The sequence below is a fragment of the Penicillium digitatum genome, chromosome 3 (genome assembly GCF_016767815.1).
Source record: "Penicillium digitatum chromosome 3, complete sequence".
Lineage (NCBI taxonomy): Eukaryota > Fungi > Ascomycota > Eurotiomycetes > Eurotiales > Aspergillaceae > Penicillium > Penicillium digitatum.
Genome location: NC_089386.1, coordinates 1,825,577 through 1,842,370, shown reverse-complemented (window position 1 = coordinate 1,842,370; position 16,794 = coordinate 1,825,577). Strand labels below are relative to the sequence as shown.

Sequence of the window (16,794 nt, the reverse complement as noted above, 5' to 3'; positions counted from 1 at the left end):
CTCTGGAGCGGTCCGGAAAAACTCGCGCGCGCAGAACATGAACAGAACCTCGCCATTTGCCTAACCTGGAGATTCATTGCCATTGACGGTTGACACCTGTTGCACGGTCCCTCCTTCTTACACAATTTAATCCCTCATTTAATTCCCGTCTTCCGAAAACCTTACAGAAATGGCTAGCCAGGGTGTCAATGTGAGTGCCGGCTAAGGGTTATCCTCCCCCGACGATTGTTGACCACGTCTCCAAACCTGCAGGTTCTCCGTTACTCGGCCCTCGTTGCCGGTCTCGTCTATGGTGTCTACCACCAGTCCTCTCTCAACTCGGTGACCAAGCGCGCAGAGATTGAACATGAGTATGCTCGGAAGGAGCGCCTGATCGAGCAGGCCAAGGCGGAATACAGGAAGAAGACCCAGCCCCAGCAAGAAACCAAGACACAGACCAGCGGACGTACGTTTAAATCCCCTGGGTTATGAATCCCAGACAAATGCAACGACATCCGGAGCCGCCGCATCTCCAGAAGACCAAGTTCTGACCAAAATTTCATAGTTATCACGAATTTCGAGGATCCCAAGTTCGACCTGGAGGCATTCCTGAAGGCTAAGGCTGAGTAAAGGTGATGAATGATATAGAGGAGGAATGCTATGCAACGATCTCTTTGCGGGAATCGCAACTCCCCCAGGGTACTAGACGCGTTTTGCTCAATTCCGCTCCATTTAATTGTACGATTGTTTGGGTTTAATCTGCCCCCGAATTGTGGCATCGCGAGCGCAAGATGGAATGATTTTTGTTTCTCATTTTTAGACGTTTTATCTGGGTCCTGTACATACCCTGGGCTGTCGTGCGCCTGTACACTACAGTTAAACCACAAGCAAGAGCAAAAGATCGTGTCATGCATTCCGGCGTTACCAATGGTCCTAAAACGTACCAGACCAATCTTGGTTTTGGTTTTGGTATTCATACGTCCTCCTCCTCGCATCTCAACATCCCGAACAGAGGATGTAGCCGCGTACATGATGATTCTCGGGCTGAGGATCAGATCTACTAAATAACTTGTTTTGCTTGATTTTACGGGCAGATTTAACCCGCACGCGTTCCCAGCATTGCCATCGCCTTGCGAATCCCATTGGAAGACTGAGGCTCCGCGGCCGACACGACGATGGGTTTGGGATACAACAGCTTCGGTTCCGGATCCCATGTCCATCCACATTTTGTGAAATTCGTAATTATGTTCGGATCTTCCTGTTCGGCGAGCTGTTCATCAAGACCAAGATGGGTTGCCGCTGTAACTAATCGAATAGCTTCGTAAGACCTGCTCACTGCGATCAAGGTTTTGTCTTGAAAGAAACCTAATCGCAGAATACTTGGTCAATTCAAGATCTTACCAAAAGAAGCTGCTCATTGCCATGGAAAACATACTCTCATATCTCCGAACCAGTGGCTGTAAGACATCAGGCCAAGGTAGCCCTCGGAGCACCTGGTAGACCTGGCCATGTTGAGTCTGCCATACCGCTCGCAGTAAAGCCAAGCAGTTCTGTAGAGAAGGATCCTGTTGCAGTAGTGCTTCGGGAATTCGTTTTGTTAAGGCGCGAGCTTCAGGTCTGGGACCCAAGTTTCATTAGCATCGAGGCAGTTGTGAAAAGCACCCTCAATAAAACGACTAACACTTGATCGGTAAGAAGATGGACGAGGAAGAAGCCCGAGTAGAACAGGCTCAGTAGCGTAGAATGAGCATCATCTGTACTGGAACAGTTAACCCCTGCAGAAATGATGCAAGCCTGAAGCTCATATCGCGATAAGCCTTCGAATAGCTGTGACGGTGGAGCGTTGGAGGCCACCAGCTGCGAGAGCTGCTCCATGGTCAGCGGTGGCAGCTCCATGTGGGGTATATAAGGTGTAGATAAATTGTAGATGGCTCTTGCTTTTGTAGAAATAATGAATCAGTCAACAGTAGTAAGTATATTGAGTCAAAATTTTGTCAAAAGAGCTCTAAGAAAAGATTGGTGGTGAGTCGTGGTATTGCGGGGAGCAATCGGAGGTGGCACCTTTGGCCGGTGCCAAGACCTTCAGAAGTGACCACCTTGCGCAGCTCCTGCTTTTCCCAACTCTCCTCACGGCCCTCACCACTGGCATCTCAGCCCAATTCATTCATCGGTTTCATGTTTGTATTTTGATTTCTGAATCTGGACTTAGCTCCGTTTGCAAGGCCATCATGGCCCCGTCTTCGCTTGATGTTGTGTTGAAAGGCAGCTCAGGCCGGAACACGCGCGGTCTATTGCGGGTTATCATTCTTTGTACCATTGCCGCCGCCGCGGTGGCCAGCCGTTTGTTCAGTGTTATTAGTAAGTCTCAATTGAGATCCTCAATGACCAATATGCTAACCCTCTTCTAGGATTTGAAAGTATCATCCACGAATGTAAGATTTGCCTGTTGCTGGACTAGATGCGGTGGCCAGCCACTTCGACACACCGAGTATACAAACGAGATGTTGATGCCGTCTTACTTTAGTTGATCCGTGGTTTAACTTCCGTGCGACAAAATATTTGATTGAAAATGGCTTTTACAGCTTCTGGGATTGGTTTGATGATCGTAAGGCCCCTTCTCTGTGATTGCACGCCCTTCTCAAGTGGCATTGTGCTGATGGAAATGCTCGTGCTATAGGAACATGGCACCCTCTTGGTCGTGTTACTGGTGGTACACTCTATCCTGGCCTGATGGTGACCAGCGGCGTGATCTACCATATCCTTCGTCTCCTTACCATCCCCGTCGATATTCGAAATATTTGTGTCCTGCTCGCTCCCGGATTCTCTGGACTAACAGCCCTGGCGATGTATCTTCTGACTTCCGAGATGTCCGACTCTCCCTCCGCAGGTCTTCTGGCTGCTGCTTTCATGGGAATTACACCCGGTTACATTTCGCGGTCTGTGGCAGGCAGCTATGATAACGAAGCCATTGCCATTTTTCTATTGGTGTTCACATTCTACCTCTGGATCAAGGCCGTGAAGAATGGTTCGATCATGTGGGGAGCCTTGACTGCATTGTTCTATGGATATATGGTTTCTGCTTGGGGTGGATACGTCTTCATTACCAACCTGATTCCTCTTCATGTCTTTGTTCTTCTATGCATGGGCCGATACAGCACCCGTGTCTATATCAGCTACACCACTTGGTATGCCCTGGGAACATTGGGAAGCATGCAGATTCCCTTCGTCGGTTTCCTGCCAATTCGCAACAGTGATCACATGTCTGCGCTCGGTAAGACTTTTTGGTTCTGAGCCATACCATTGTCTCATTCTAACTATTTGATAGGTGTCTTTGGATTGATCCAATTGGTGGCGTTTGCAGAGTTCATCCGAGCCTACCTCCCTGGCAAGCAGTTCCAAAAGCTCCTCACTTCTATGGTCTTGCTTACGTTCGGCCTTGGACTTGGTGGTCTTGTCCTGTTGTCGGTATCTGGGGTCATTGCTCCTTGGAGTGGGCGCTTCTACTCTCTGTGGGATACCGGATACGCCAAGATTCATATCCCAATTATTGCCTCGGTCTCCGAGCACCAGCCCACTGCCTGGCCTGCGTTCTTCTTTGACCTGAATTTCCTTATCTGGCTGTTCCCGGCCGGTGTTTTCATGTGCTTCCAGAAGCTCAAGGATGAGCATGTCTTTGTGGTCATCTACTCAGTCCTTGCTAGTTACTTTGCCGGCGTTATGGTCCGTCTGATGCTGACCTTGACCCCCATTGTGTGTGTTGCGGCTGCTCTGGCCTTGTCGTGCATCCTCGATAATTTCCTGGTTGCGTCGAGCCCAAGCACTGCAACCAAGGCTAAAACAACCACGGAAGATAAGTCCCTCCGGTCAACCAGGAACCCTGTTGTCGGTATCTACTCCTGGTTCTCCAAGTCTGTTGTGGTAGCCTCGGTCACTCTATACCTGCTTCTGTTTGTTGCGCACTGCACCTGGGTTACTTCCAATGCATACTCCTCGCCCTCCGTGGTTCTGGCCAGCAAGCTCCCCGATGGAAGCCAGTTCATCATCGATGACTATCGTGAGGCCTACTATTGGCTCCGCCAGAACACTCCGGATAATGCGAAGATCATGTCCTGGTGGGATTACGGATATCAAATTGGTGGCATGGCTGACCGCCCCACTCTGGTTGACAACAACACCTGGAATAACACCCATATTGCCACTGTTGGCAAGGCAATGAGCTCACGCGAGGAAGTCAGTTACCCAATTTTGCGACAGCACGATGTCGACTATGTCCTGGTCGTGTTTGGTGGACTACTCGGCTACTCAGGTGATGATTTGAACAAGTTCCTTTGGATGGTTCGTATTGCCGAGGGTATCTGGCCAGACGAGGTGAAGGAGCGCGATTACTTCACCGCTCGTGGCGAGTACCGTGTTGACGAAGAGGCCACCCCCGCCATGAAGAACAGCTTGATGTAAGAGCCCCACGATTTGATTATTCAAGTCATCTCTAACCCAATCAACAGGTACAAGATGTGTTACCACAACTACCAGTCGCTCTTCCCGGCTGGTCAAGCCATGGATCGTGTTCGTGGCACAAAACTTCCCAAGGAAAGCCCCCAGCTCAACACACTGGAAGAGGCTTTCACTAGTGAGAACTGGATCGTTCGTCTCTACAAGGTGAAGGATTTGGATAACCTTGGTCGTGATCATAGCAACGCAGTTGCCTTTGACAAGGGCCTGAAGCGCAAGCGTGCCCCCAAGCACAAGGGTCCTCGTGTTCTGCGAACCGAGTAGATACTTTTTTTTCTAGATTCATGTTGCATTTTCTTGTCTTATTGGCTGTTATGATTCGCTCTGGCATAGCAGGCCATTTGCACTGTGCGTTAAAAACCATACCGAATATTATCTAGGTGTAGTTGCCTAGAAATTTATCAATGCCTATCTTCTCGGATGACTATCACATCACTCTGCCTGTCAGCTTCATTAGCGACCCGACGGTGAAGTAGCGAGGAAATATTGGGATTTTTTGAAGTTGGTAGGGCACATTGAAAGCACAGTGGCACCATGCGAAGACTGATCGATATCCGTAGCCCAAATTCATTGTACAGTTTAAATTCCAAGCCGCCTTCCGTGCATGGCAGCACAAATGTTGATATTATCGCTAATCTTACAGATCTGAAAAACAAGGTCTCCCTGAAGACTCCGAAACCCCAATTGCAGCGCCAACCCATCACCAAGTACCGATCTGGTGGGTGTGGGGTGTGCTTTATTTCTTGTCCGCGGGGGCATCGGGGATCTTGACGTCGGCGAATTCTTCTTGGCCGACAGCCTTCAGAGTGTAGGTGTCTGTTAAGTGAGACCAAATCAGCACAAGGTCCTGTCTCTTGTGGATATTGACCCCGCATGGAGACTTCTCAGAGGGCAAGTTCTGGTGTCATAATGGGGTTCGGAGATAGCGACAGGGCTGAAGCGGAACAGTGATAGGTATCACACGGTTTACTCACAGACTGCAACTGTAAACGCGAATAGCCCAAAGCCTGTGATAGTATTCTTGAACAAGTATGGGCGACGGGCACGCAGGAGGGCGGCACCGGCGCGGTAGTCCTTGCCATAGTAGGTAGAGTTGAAGCTATCGCAGAAGCATGATGTTAACATAACGAGATTTCAGTCATCCCAGAAAGACAACACATACATTCCGGTAGCCATGGTGGGAGTTTTTGTTGACGGAGACGTGAGAGACAAGATTCTCAAGTTGCGGCCATACAGGCAGACCCAGAGGAAAAGTCTTGGCGTCGGAGGCCCCAGACAACGTGATGCGGATTTAGATGCTTCTGTTTTGAGTAGATTAAGAGCTTTTATTGTAATTGAGACTCTAGTTGAATTCACATCAAACCAACTGAAGCCCAGAGAGACATATAGCCTAGTTAATCAAGTGTTGTATGTAGAGAGACACGCAGCTCACATACACCGGAGTCTTTGTTGGCCGGCCTTTCAGGCTTCGCAGCTTTTGTCGCACCCTCGACGGTCAATCTCACTTCCCAATCGCCCCTCCTTCACCACCCGTCGCTTAACCACTTATTCTCTCGAACATAGGTGTTTTTTGCCGCTAATTTCTCGTTCTGCGGTCGCACACTCAAGCTTAGGTGTGTTGCTTTTGCAACTACATCCGTGTTTCCCGTCCACCTACCAGCATCCTCCCTTCCCCCAACATCTTGTCTCCCAACTCGAATCCGACACGACCGTCGCGTAACGGATACCTTTCCAATACAGCTGCGATGGCCCAGCCGATGGACAATGTCATCGACCAGGTCGCCCAGCTCAACGCTGCCCGCAGCCTCGTCCTCGGTGATGCTGCTTTCTACCCGCAGATCGTTAATGGCATCCTTCCTATAGTCGGAGCTGGTACACGGCTAGAATTGCGGAGATGGGGTGCAAACTTCCTGGCAGAAACCTTTGCTAGCCCAATGTTAGCTGTTGCGCAGAAAGAGCAGCTGGCACCGAATGTCCTGCAGACAATCCGTGAGATTCTAGAGCTACCGGAGACAGACACGGCAGTCCTACAGAGCTTAGTGCAGACTTCAGCTAGCTTGTATCCCCTCGTCTTCAGACATGTGTAGGTTACTATCAAGCTTCCGTGACTGCGACGCAGGAGCGTGCTCAAAACGCATCCCTAGTGCAGGGCTAACAATACCAACAGAGTGAATCACCCGCAGGATGGCAAGTCATGGGAAACGATGAGTGCAATTAAGCAGGATATACTTAGGAGAATGGACTCGTTCCCATGCCCGGTTAAACTTTGCTGTGCCAAGTTCATCCAGCGTGTGGTCCAGGTTCAGACGCCGGGACTGATCTCGGACCCCAGAGTATGTTATGCGAGTGACAGGTGCTTGGAAATATGGTTAATAACTTTGATCAGCGACCGGACCAAAATGAGACGTCTTTGGCAGTTGTTCCCCGAAACCATGCTGTTCTGTCAATACCAAACCTGGAAGCGGAATCCTCCGGTCTCCTCGATCGACTACTCAGTGTTTTCCAAGAAGAGATCAGGTATGAGCACAATGCAACCTTTTTTTTCGAGCTCATGGTGACACTAACACAATACAGTGATGCTCTTCTTGTGAACGGGACCTTAAACTGCCTCGCTCCTCTCATTCGGACGCGCCAGTCCATAGCAAACAAAATCATTAATGCTGTTTTGGATTTTTATCCTGCGAAACACGTCTGCCCACCATTTACTCCGACAGTTCGCGTTAGTGTCAAGTCTATGGAACGTACGGCTCGAGCTCTGCTTATCAATATCTTGAAAAAGTCCGTTGTCATCCTGGTTGCAAAGATGTGGTTAAACCTAACTTTTATAGGAACCCGAATCACCCTCTGTCAGGTCGGATACAAATGTATCTTGAACGTCTAATGCAATCACGACTTGAGGTCACCGATGACGCTTCGCGGAAACGTGGATTGCCAAATGAACCTACTGACGGGCTGGACAACGCTAAGCGGGCGCGTCTCAATGCTTTACTTCCTCCGATGCTTAAGATTCCTCCGATGGCGCCGGGTCCCGCAAGCTTTGACCGACTCTTCACTCTGACCGACGACACCGGACTGTCCTCCTTTGACGTCAAGCAGCTTCCAGTTGATCTAGTCCTCAAGATTGTTGTACCTCTCTTGTCGCAGGTACATGATTCAACACTTGCACAAGCTGTCGATGTAAGAACTGTGGTGTGAGTGAAGCTTTGTTCTCTGCTGACATGATTCTAGGCTGTTCGTACTCGATATCAGACAATCACCAAAGATCAAAACCTGCAACGGCAGCAGCAACAGAGAGCAGCTGCTCTAGATGAGGATGATGACTATGAGCCCGAATACCAGCCCATGGACGTAGCATCTGTTGTTTCGGAAGAGGACAGTGCCATTGCAGCGGAGGTAGCAGATTTACAACCAGAACTTGTCTCTTTGGGTCCCTTTGTCCTGCCACAGCCACCTCCATTGACCGAAGAAGAGGCCGGAGAAATCGGACGGAGTGCTGTTGCACGCGTATTTGGGATGCTAAGCGCAGCCGAAACTTCACCTGCACCCGCCAAGGGTCAACCCCATCAAAAGCTCGGGTTTGCCAGGCTAGCAGGCAGTACATTCGACCGGGACGCATGGTCTGTTCTTCTTGCTCGGTTGGCTACACGGGCTCCTGCTGGTCTCGAAAATGACCAGCAAAATAAGGGAGACGCCGTACGTAGGCAAACAACTATCGCTGACTCGATCCGTGAGACACTCTATCGGTTCATCTTGGAAGATTTCCGGGGACGACTCAACATTGCCATTATCTGGCTCAATGAAGAGTGGTATAACGACCGGATTCAAATGAAGAGTGTTGCCAAACAGCGTGATGACACTGAGGAAGGCTCGGAACTTACTGTGTCTCTTAATTACGATACCTGGGCCACCCGACTTTTGGATGGCTTTCTGGCTTATCTGGACTCTCGAGACATCAAGGTGCTTGTCCGATTTCTTAGTGAAGTTCCTGAGATCACCATTCCCATCACTCAGCGGGTGGCCAGCTTAGCCAAAGATCCGGAACGTGTGAATCTTTGTGTTCAATCATTGATGTATGTCGCTGTCCGTTTTTTCCACTGTCAAGAATCCCCTTGCTGACTTTCTTTCCAGGTACCTGATCATGTTCCGACCTCCAGCACGAGAGATGTGTTTGAACACAGTAGAGGATGTCTACCAGACTTGTAAGTATACTCTCCCCTTAATTTCTACTAGTATAATGTATCTAACATGTGACGAACAGATGAAGAATCTCGACCTGCTGCGTGCAAAGTCCTCTCCAAGTGGCGCCCGCAAAGCTCAGCTCTGGGGACTGCTGAAAATGGCGCACTGGAGTCATCAGAGGCGAAGTCTAACACTTCAGAGCCATAACTTTTAGTTTTTGCTCTATTCGATGAAAAGAAGATGACGGCATGATATGAGATGCTTCAATTTTCCGCGATTTTCCGCGATTTTGAATGCTGGGGATCATCAGCATCGTTTTTCAGGCATTGGGGTTATTTCATTGCACATGTCTTCGGTTTATTGCCTTTCAGCCTCCGTTTCTTAATATCTCTCTTCGGGTGTATTCATCTAATGGGTTTAATTTTTGCACATGTGACATTTACGGTGCCTTCCTGTCGCTCGCATTGTCTTTGAAGAGGATGTAGCACATCCGTTTTTATCCTCACTGCGCTTTATCGAGGCATTTGAGTTTATTTAGTAGTAGGTCCTGTACAGTCCATCGCCCGGACTTTGATTTTGCAAAACGCGTCTGCCATATGCATAGTATTTGCTGAGTTTCAAGCGCACTGTTCAATGGTAGCGCTCTTTCGTGTCTCGGGAAAAGCCTCTAGTCTGCTCGATGGGAAATTCGTTGATTTAAATGACAACATACACTTCTATGTTCTCCTTTAGAAGTTTGCTTCATCTGCTCAAGATGATCCAAGGGACATCATGTATAAGAAAACACCCCAATTTCTTGTTTAGATTCTCTTTTTAAATTCTGTTTCTTGTCAGTGTTAGATAAGGAATAGTGGGATGGAGCACCTCGACATGTCGAGTTTATTACTTTACAGTATAAGGGGTATCAAGGATACAGAGGACTTTTCACACGTATGATAATGGATGGGGGATATTAAACATGAACATTATAGAAAACGTAGAGAGGAGAAGAACTTGGGAACCTCTGGGATAAACGAGATCATCCAACACCATAGGCACTTAACAACCTAAAGATGATAACTTTACATTTTCAAGTTGCGACATTCTCAGACATGTCACAAAAAAAGGGTTGAACACACTAAAAGCGAATCCTTCGCGGCTAGAAAAATTCAAACGTTTTACGCTATAGTAATCAATAGCTAGCTATTTTGCTAATATGTTTAGAGTTCCGAAGGTTAAACATGTTTTGATTTTGGTTCTATCTACATTGGCGGAGTGAACGGCCCCCGAGGACCATATCCTGGCTTCCAATTCAACTTTATACAAGTCTGAGGTGATGAGTCAAGTCTTATATTCTACTAAGATGTATGTTCTGATAACATATTACTATACGCTGCTAGCCTATATGATTGTGGAGATCAAAAAGCCGACAGGGATACCCCCTTAGAGATAATCCCTTTCATAGTTAAGCGCTATAAGGAAGTTGCCATAATTCTATAAGTCGCAGGAAAGGAGTCTGCTGGTTTTATCTAATCGATTGTGGGCTGCTAAAAAGCAGGAGGACTTGATAATCCTAGCAGGGGGTATTTTGGTTCCCGAGGAAATTGATGCAATATGGTCTGAATTGTTTGTTAAAGCAGGGACTCTTCCTGCCTGACAATGTACAGCAAGATCCTCACTCGCCTTGCCTGGACTTTATGAATATTATCTCACTGCCAGAAAATTGCTTAGATGTCGGCCTAGACACTTATGCGTTCATTGAAAGTCATCATGCAGAGATATATAGACTCTCTACCAATAATACTATCGACCTTTTAAAGAGCAACTACCTAGAAAATAGAAAGCTAGGAGCAATTTACTTAGAGGGTGGCCTCTACCCTCCTAGCGAACTAGGTTCTATCAAGACTAATTCGAAGAATCCCAAAATTTTGGTGTTAAATCTCGCACTATCAGACGCTATACATAGCAAGACATCAGAAGAGATCGTCTAGGTTTCTATAGACAGCAAGGTATATAAATCGATTTGAAAAGGCCACTTAATACACGCAATAGACTAACTCTATTTTAGACTTCTATATGCGTTCTAGGAAAGTCCGATGTGGCCGTTTAATTCACCAAGATAGATAGAATCAAGATCGATGTGCAATTTTGCCTTAATAACCCTAGATATTCCGAAATAGCTAGCAATCGATTCTACAGCGTAAACAATATACTTTACTGACTGCGAAGGATATTAAGTCTACCGCTGTGCCTTCAAAGGCTCCGATCTAGAGGGTTTGATCGACAATACTAGCCGTGGTCTGACCCCAACGGAGCGTATCTCAGCATGTTGTGAGAGGGTTGCTTTGAGCCCTGGTCATGATAAACTCCATTGTACCTAGAAAGAATCCTCGAAGGGTGGTGAAGGCCAGATCATGTGCGCCAATATCACAAACTCCAAGGTTCAGTCAGCAGATGTTCGAGGCGATATTTCGTGGGTTCTGGTTGATCTTCTGGAGCCAGTCGATCTCGACGTGGAAGAGGCATCTCGCACACTTTACTGGACCGATCGTGGTGAAATCCCGTGGAGCAACTCGCTAAACAGAGCCAAGTTGTGTGAAGGTGGTCTCCCTCTATCAACTAGTTCCCCGAGAGGATATGAGATCCTCAAGAGGGGTATAAGCGAGGCAACTGGTCTGAAGTTGGATAACATCAATTCTCATGTCTATCTCACTGATCTGGGTGGATTGGTAAGACCTGAATGGCAACTACAGGGAGAAGGTTCTCTTCGAAGATCACCGGGCCTTTACTGGAATTCCTATCCTGTAGGCCTGGAATACTATAGAGGATCTTGTATCTCACTTGAACCTAAATTTTTTTCAAGAGTTTATGAAAGATCTAATTTTGTGCAGGCATCCTATGCAACCAGTCCCTATAGATAGATCTCTCTTTTTCCCCCCATCTCTGCTCTCTCTATTTCTTTCTTCTCTGTCGCTCTATCTCTTATCTAGCTGTGAAGACACTCACCTGCCTTGGTACCTGGATTGTCACGCTTCATCCACCTATTCAGCTAGTTAACTTCCTGTTTCCCTGCAGGAATGAAATCTTCCTCTCCCCTCTATTTGCTCATTAGCAGTCAGATCAAAAGCAATCGACTTTTCCTCTTTTGTTTATCTTGTTGTCAATGCATCCGTGACAACAACTGGATGGAATTAAAGCATTTTAAATTTAGGTGCAAAATCCCCCTGCTAATTAAACATTTATTCTACTAGTAGTACCTGCCCACAATTCTAAATTGGGGCTAAACACATGTAACCACGCAGTACCTAATTAGTCCACTAAGAATAGGGGCTACTAAGCTACTAGTAATACCTAGACCTAAGTAAGGTATGTAAGGTATGTCCTATAGAGAGATCTAGGGTGGTAGTTATACGACCCATTGAGATTATTTTTGTGAAGTCGACTCTTTTGGTAACCCAGATATGCTATTAGTAGTTACCGGTAGTAAGGTGCTACCAGTCTAAGGTGACTCGGCGAACAAAAAACGTATACATACAAGCTGATCATTATTGTACAGGCAAATACATACCGTGCGGTTAACCAGTTTTTGCCAATCTCCTTGGGTGCACTCTTTGACTATTTCTCAACCTGGCCTTTGGTGTTGAAGCGAATCAGTGAGGTGAATCTTACCATCGGACGAGCTCCACTTAGGATGGAACTAGGGAAGGTGTGGCGCCGCCACGGTTCCAAGATTCAACCCCGCTATACCTGCATTACCTGCATACCTAAGTAGGCTTTCTCTTGAAAATCATAAAACAGGGCTTCGTAGATCAGCCACTAGTCACAAGGCCATAGTTACTGAAATATCTGAGCCTGTAAGGAAAATAGTGATTAGACCAAGAGTGGGAGTGGTTTTCATTGTCTTGAAGCAATAATCATACAATTGGAATTCGAGCATCCAAATAGGGGAATAATAAGCAGAGAAAGGGCCTACAGACCTTGTGATACCCAAAAAAAGACGTGCTATGTACATCAAAAAGCAAAAAACCACTACACAACGTAGACGACACTTGAAAACGAAAGAAAAGAAATAGAAACTCCAATGAAAAAGATCGTTCTCTACCGCAGGAAAGAAGAAACAAATACAGACTCCATAAACCCCATCAGATGACAAAATAAGAAAGCTTTTACCAGATTCTATTCCATTCAAATAAAGTCTTCGAATCCAAAGTTACAAGTAAGGACAACGAGAGTATCCCACATGTGAACGCTGTTGAAACTCAAAAGACAAGACCGCAGATGGTATTCCATTCGTGCAACACAGCGGAAAAGGGCAGTCGAAATACATTTACTGCTGGAGCGAGAGCCGGGGAGTAGAAAGAAAACACTGGATTTATCACAAGAGAAGAAAAGCGCGCAAGATCCATGAAAAAGAAGGATAAGTGAGTCTTGGGGTATTAAGGGGGGTGTTAAGCAGTCAGTTAGAAAGAATCGCCGAAGGTCATCGATCATCGATTAGGCATGGGATTTGGACCAGACCCCGTGGAAATTCCTGACTGCTGAGCGCGGTAACGTACCACATCAACAGGTTTAGACGGGAGGGATGGCGAGGTCTCCCGTGGGAGAGCGGTTGAAGGCTGAAACAAGCCTTGGCGTGCAGAAGGCGGAGAGAAGATGTGATCGTGGGATGGGGCGTCGGGAATAGGAGAGCGGTGTTCGAGGGCATGGGTTAGATGCGGCTGTGACTTCCGCACGTCCAGGGGAGATGAACTTAGTGATCGGAACCCAGATTTGCGATGATCGGCATCATAATCTGGGTTCTGAAAGGGCCCTTGCGTTGGATGCCTTGGATCGTGCTCCATGCCGTAGGGGGTGTTGTTGGCAGAGGAGTTGGCAGCAGAGGCATTCTCGGGAATGGTGGAAGCAGATCCATTGGGTGCGTTAATGTCTACCACCCGCTTTTGAGCGGCTGGCGTTGCATATGATGATGGTTGCGAATGTTCAAATGTACGGCCTTGTGGTCGAGGTGGCTGCGAGTAATGTTGCAGTTGTTGCTGCTGATGGATGGGATGTTGTGGGTTTGCCCAGGGTGTTTGTTCTAGGAATGCTTCCTCAGCAGCTGAACGGAAAGCATAAGAAGACATGGTAGACATGGTAGTCCGTGGGGGTATTGTTGATGAGTGCCGTGGGGCTGAAGCGCGAGACTCGATAGGAATCTATACCTTACTGTTAGCAACTGGCCAAATTTATGGATATGATAATGACTTGCCCCCATCTTTTCAAGATCATCATCAAGCTCGGTGGGCCGTGCACCCATCAAAGACGGGGCCGCCGGGAAGCCAACATACTTGGCCACACCGGCCATAATTGAAACCTCTTGGTTGTATGCGGTCTGATGTGCGATTTGCTGCGAGCGACGGGTGGGGAATGCGATGATATGGTGCGGGCTAAGCTCGTCTGTTTTGAAGCGATCATGCTGAATGGCATAGAACTGCTTGCTGACTGCACTTGAATGTCGCTCGCGTGCATCCCGAATCCTCTGGTAGTATGTGCTATGGGCCTGCGTTCGCTCGGCCAGACCCTTGTGCATGAGTGACTTCATGCGGTATCGATACAAGTTTTGTTCGTATTTGATCTTGGCGTCCCGGTAACGTTGCACACATTCAATCTGTCGCAAGTACTCGGGGTGCGTCGGGTTCGGACCTGTAAGCATCTCCAACTCGCGGTTGAGTTTGGATATCCGTTCATCATAAATCCTATGAGTGTAAGCAATGAAGCACGTGAGAGATTGGGGGATTTCTTACTTGTCACGTAACGTTGCAAATTCTTTTTCCAGTGTCGCTAGTGAATCCATAGCAGACAGCCTTTTGACGGCTGTACAGAACATCAATATCTGTGGCGTCCAAAGGATCCATGAACGGCAAGACTTACACTCTTCGGTTCGAAGTACCGCTTCAGCACCGTCGGGTTCATCTCCTCGTTCCGCAGGCTCCTCGTCTTCTCCAATAATCTCATCAGCAACATGGTCTATTATGGCATCAACCCCAGCTTCCGCCTCCATATCGGCGTCATGGGTCCTTCTTCCTTTCCGCTTACCCTTCTTGCCCTTTTTGCCTTTGGAAGGCGGGACTGGGAAATCAGACTCGGGAACTTCGCCAACCAGTATGCCATCGTCATTGAGATCCATGGGATTACCGAGCGGCTCAGGTGAGAGGGGGGTATCATCATCAATCGGGTCACTCAGGTCACTCTTAGTTGAGCTCCGAGGCTTCTTTGAGGGCTCTTCGTCGCCCAGCTCGGCGACTGTTTCGTGTGTTCGTTTCCTTTTAGGACCATCTGGAAGATCGAAATCGCCTAAGTCGCCGAGGTCTGGAATATCCTCGGTCAAACCGTTGTTTTTTGAAGACCGTCGCGGTTTGCTGGGAGAATCGTCCGCCACAAGTGCTTCATCGTCGACATCATCGAGTGTTGTAGATTGATGAAGCTTGCTAGGACTTGGCCCGGCACTAGCGGCACTCAACACAATGTCATGTTTCCGGATGTTATGTGGAGAATCCTCAATGCGCTCGGTTTCAGCCTCCGAATCGTTCTCCATTGGCTTGTCTGATTTAATAGGATCTTCGAAGTCGGACGGCTCGTTGTCCGAAACGTCGTCGATCTCACTCAAACTACTTGACCGTCCATCATCATCCATAAGCGGGTCATCAAGAAATGGGTTCCGCTCGCCATTGGGGAATGTGGGCTGTGCTCCTGTTGTGGGACCAACGGGGGCCTGTTCTCTGCTCTCGGCCACCTCCATGGACGCGTATGCAGCTAAGATAACTGGCGCAACAAAGTATAAGTGAAGACAAGAAGGTTGGGTTAGGCTATTGGGTTGTTGATTGCTTGCAGCAAGGTTGAGATTCGCCGCAGGCGTGAGGAAAGGGAAGAAGGTTACCGATCCGCCAGATGGTGTTTCGATCGAGAAACCGGAGAAACTACAGATCGAATTAGCTCAATTGCCATATCAACTCGGCAAAACCAATGGGAGACGGTGCTGGTGGGTAAAAAGTAGTTGGTGGGTGCGAGAGATGGGGTCAGCGCCTCCAGAAGGCGGTGGTGCGGAGATTGATAATCGAACGCCCTGAAGAGTCGGTAACAATCGCTCAGTGTAGGGACTAGGGGCCGCGCAAAGCAAGAACACCAATCATAGAAGTTCCAGAAGACACAGAGATGTTTCCTCCTCACAAAAATTGACCAGATGAAACTCCGGGATTGATGTAGGACCTCAAGCGACGTACCGTTTCAACAATGCGCCGGGAGCGACGCCGGTAATGAGCACAGCTGCTCGCGACCGAGCACGATTCCCAAAACCACCGCGTTACTGGAACGAAAGTTATGACCTAAGTCCAAGCCCACGCGTGTCGCCACTTTTGTAACCCGTTAAAGCTTTCGGTCCGACAAATCCTGCGCAGACCGACCCTGGAGGACGAGGGGAGGATGGCTAGGAAGGGGACAAGACGAGGGCACCGAGTCGCAAGGGGATTAACGGCATGAAGAAGTGGCCAGGGACCGTAGCTAGGATCAAATCAATGATCAAGAATGGGAAAACACAGCCGAAAGAGGGGGTTTCAGTAGACAAAAGCAGTAGATCGCTCTGATGGGGTGCAGCAACAGAAGCGAGTGACCGCTGATTCTGCCGCGTTACGTTCCGGCGAGGGAAAGACTTACCGCCCAAGAGATAGAAAGTCACGTGATTTCCAATATTCCGTTGTGGAAAAGAGATAGGCCATTTTGTATGATAAAATGTTGATTTTTCACTTTTGTGCTAGGATAGACATAGTCGAAAAAGGGAGGAAAGGATATCTTAATCGTTCTCACGTTGTTAGATCGTGAATAAGTGCATCATACATCCACGGTTTGCCTCCCAGTCCTAAAACAAGAGCCTCTCAACCTGGAATACATAGAGGTTGGTACTTATAGGCAAGGAAAGTAAGTAATACAGAAAGCCTTTACTTGTGATTTTCATGTATCTCTACCATAAACTATGTACGATGTACCTTACATACAATATAGCTACTAGGAACATCTGCCATTGAATATCCTGCTGGTCATGTGATAAGCAGCTTTCCGCGCCAAGACCCGATAAGCAGAAACGAAAGGGAAAAAAAAGTCGGAGCTATCATCGGC

General features: G+C 47.9%; 6 protein-coding genes across 6 annotated transcripts; 3 read left to right on the top strand and 3 right to left on the bottom strand.

Moving 5' to 3' along the window:
- Positions 1–169: 169 nt before the first annotated feature.
- On the top strand, positions 170–609 carry Pdw03_8206 (ATPase, F0 complex, subunit E, mitochondrial; the record flags this gene model as incomplete). The annotated part of the gene is made up of 3 exons (XM_014677863.1): positions 170–190; positions 253–445; positions 545–609. 3 exons carry the CDS (start codon positions 170–172, stop codon positions 607–609), a joined length of 279 nt encoding a protein of 92 aa, XP_014533349.1.
- Positions 610–1,075: 466 nt separating this feature from the next.
- Pdw03_8205 (COP9 signalosome subunit 8 (CsnH), putative) lies at positions 1,076–1,875 on the bottom strand (the record flags this gene model as incomplete). The annotated part of the gene is made up of 3 exons (XM_014677862.1): positions 1,076–1,344; positions 1,415–1,596; positions 1,661–1,875. The coding sequence occupies 3 exons, from the start codon at positions 1,873–1,875 to the stop codon at positions 1,076–1,078; spliced, it is 666 nt and encodes a 221-aa protein (XP_014533348.1).
- Positions 1,876–2,207: 332 nt separating this feature from the next.
- Positions 2,208–4,752, top strand: Pdw03_8204 (Oligosaccharyl transferase, STT3 subunit; the record flags this gene model as incomplete). The annotated part of the gene is made up of 6 exons (XM_066101896.1): positions 2,208–2,337; positions 2,388–2,411; positions 2,504–2,584; positions 2,657–3,250; positions 3,305–4,430; positions 4,482–4,752. 6 exons carry the CDS (start codon positions 2,208–2,210, stop codon positions 4,750–4,752), a joined length of 2,226 nt encoding a protein of 741 aa, XP_065956979.1.
- Positions 4,753–5,224: 472 nt separating this feature from the next.
- On the bottom strand, positions 5,225–5,664 carry Pdw03_8203 (Coiled-coil domain-containing protein 56; the record flags this gene model as incomplete). Its single annotated transcript, XM_014677860.1, has 3 exons — positions 5,225–5,304; positions 5,463–5,587; positions 5,651–5,664. 3 exons carry the CDS (start codon positions 5,662–5,664, stop codon positions 5,225–5,227), a joined length of 219 nt encoding a protein of 72 aa, XP_014533346.1.
- A 119-nt stretch (positions 5,665–5,783) lies between these two features.
- On the top strand, positions 5,784–8,874 carry Pdw03_8202 (MRNA cleavage and polyadenylation specificity factor complex subunit (Pta1), putative; the record flags this gene model as incomplete). Its single annotated transcript, XM_014677859.2, has 11 exons — positions 5,784–5,791; positions 5,904–5,982; positions 6,052–6,101; positions 6,149–6,571; positions 6,656–6,821; positions 6,875–7,005; positions 7,063–7,266; positions 7,317–7,665; positions 7,717–8,558; positions 8,617–8,687; positions 8,747–8,874. The coding sequence occupies 11 exons, from the start codon at positions 5,784–5,786 to the stop codon at positions 8,872–8,874; spliced, it is 2,451 nt and encodes an 816-aa protein (XP_014533345.2).
- A 4,259-nt stretch (positions 8,875–13,133) lies between these two features.
- Pdw03_8201 (Sds3-like) lies at positions 13,134–16,397 on the bottom strand (the record flags this gene model as incomplete). The annotated part of the gene is made up of 8 exons (XM_066101895.1): positions 13,134–13,841; positions 13,895–14,381; positions 14,430–14,499; positions 14,557–14,622; positions 14,722–15,602; positions 15,906–15,948; positions 16,082–16,182; positions 16,336–16,397. 8 exons carry the CDS (start codon positions 16,395–16,397, stop codon positions 13,134–13,136), a joined length of 2,418 nt encoding a protein of 805 aa, XP_065956978.1.
- Between the last annotated feature and the right edge of the window lie 397 nt (positions 16,398–16,794).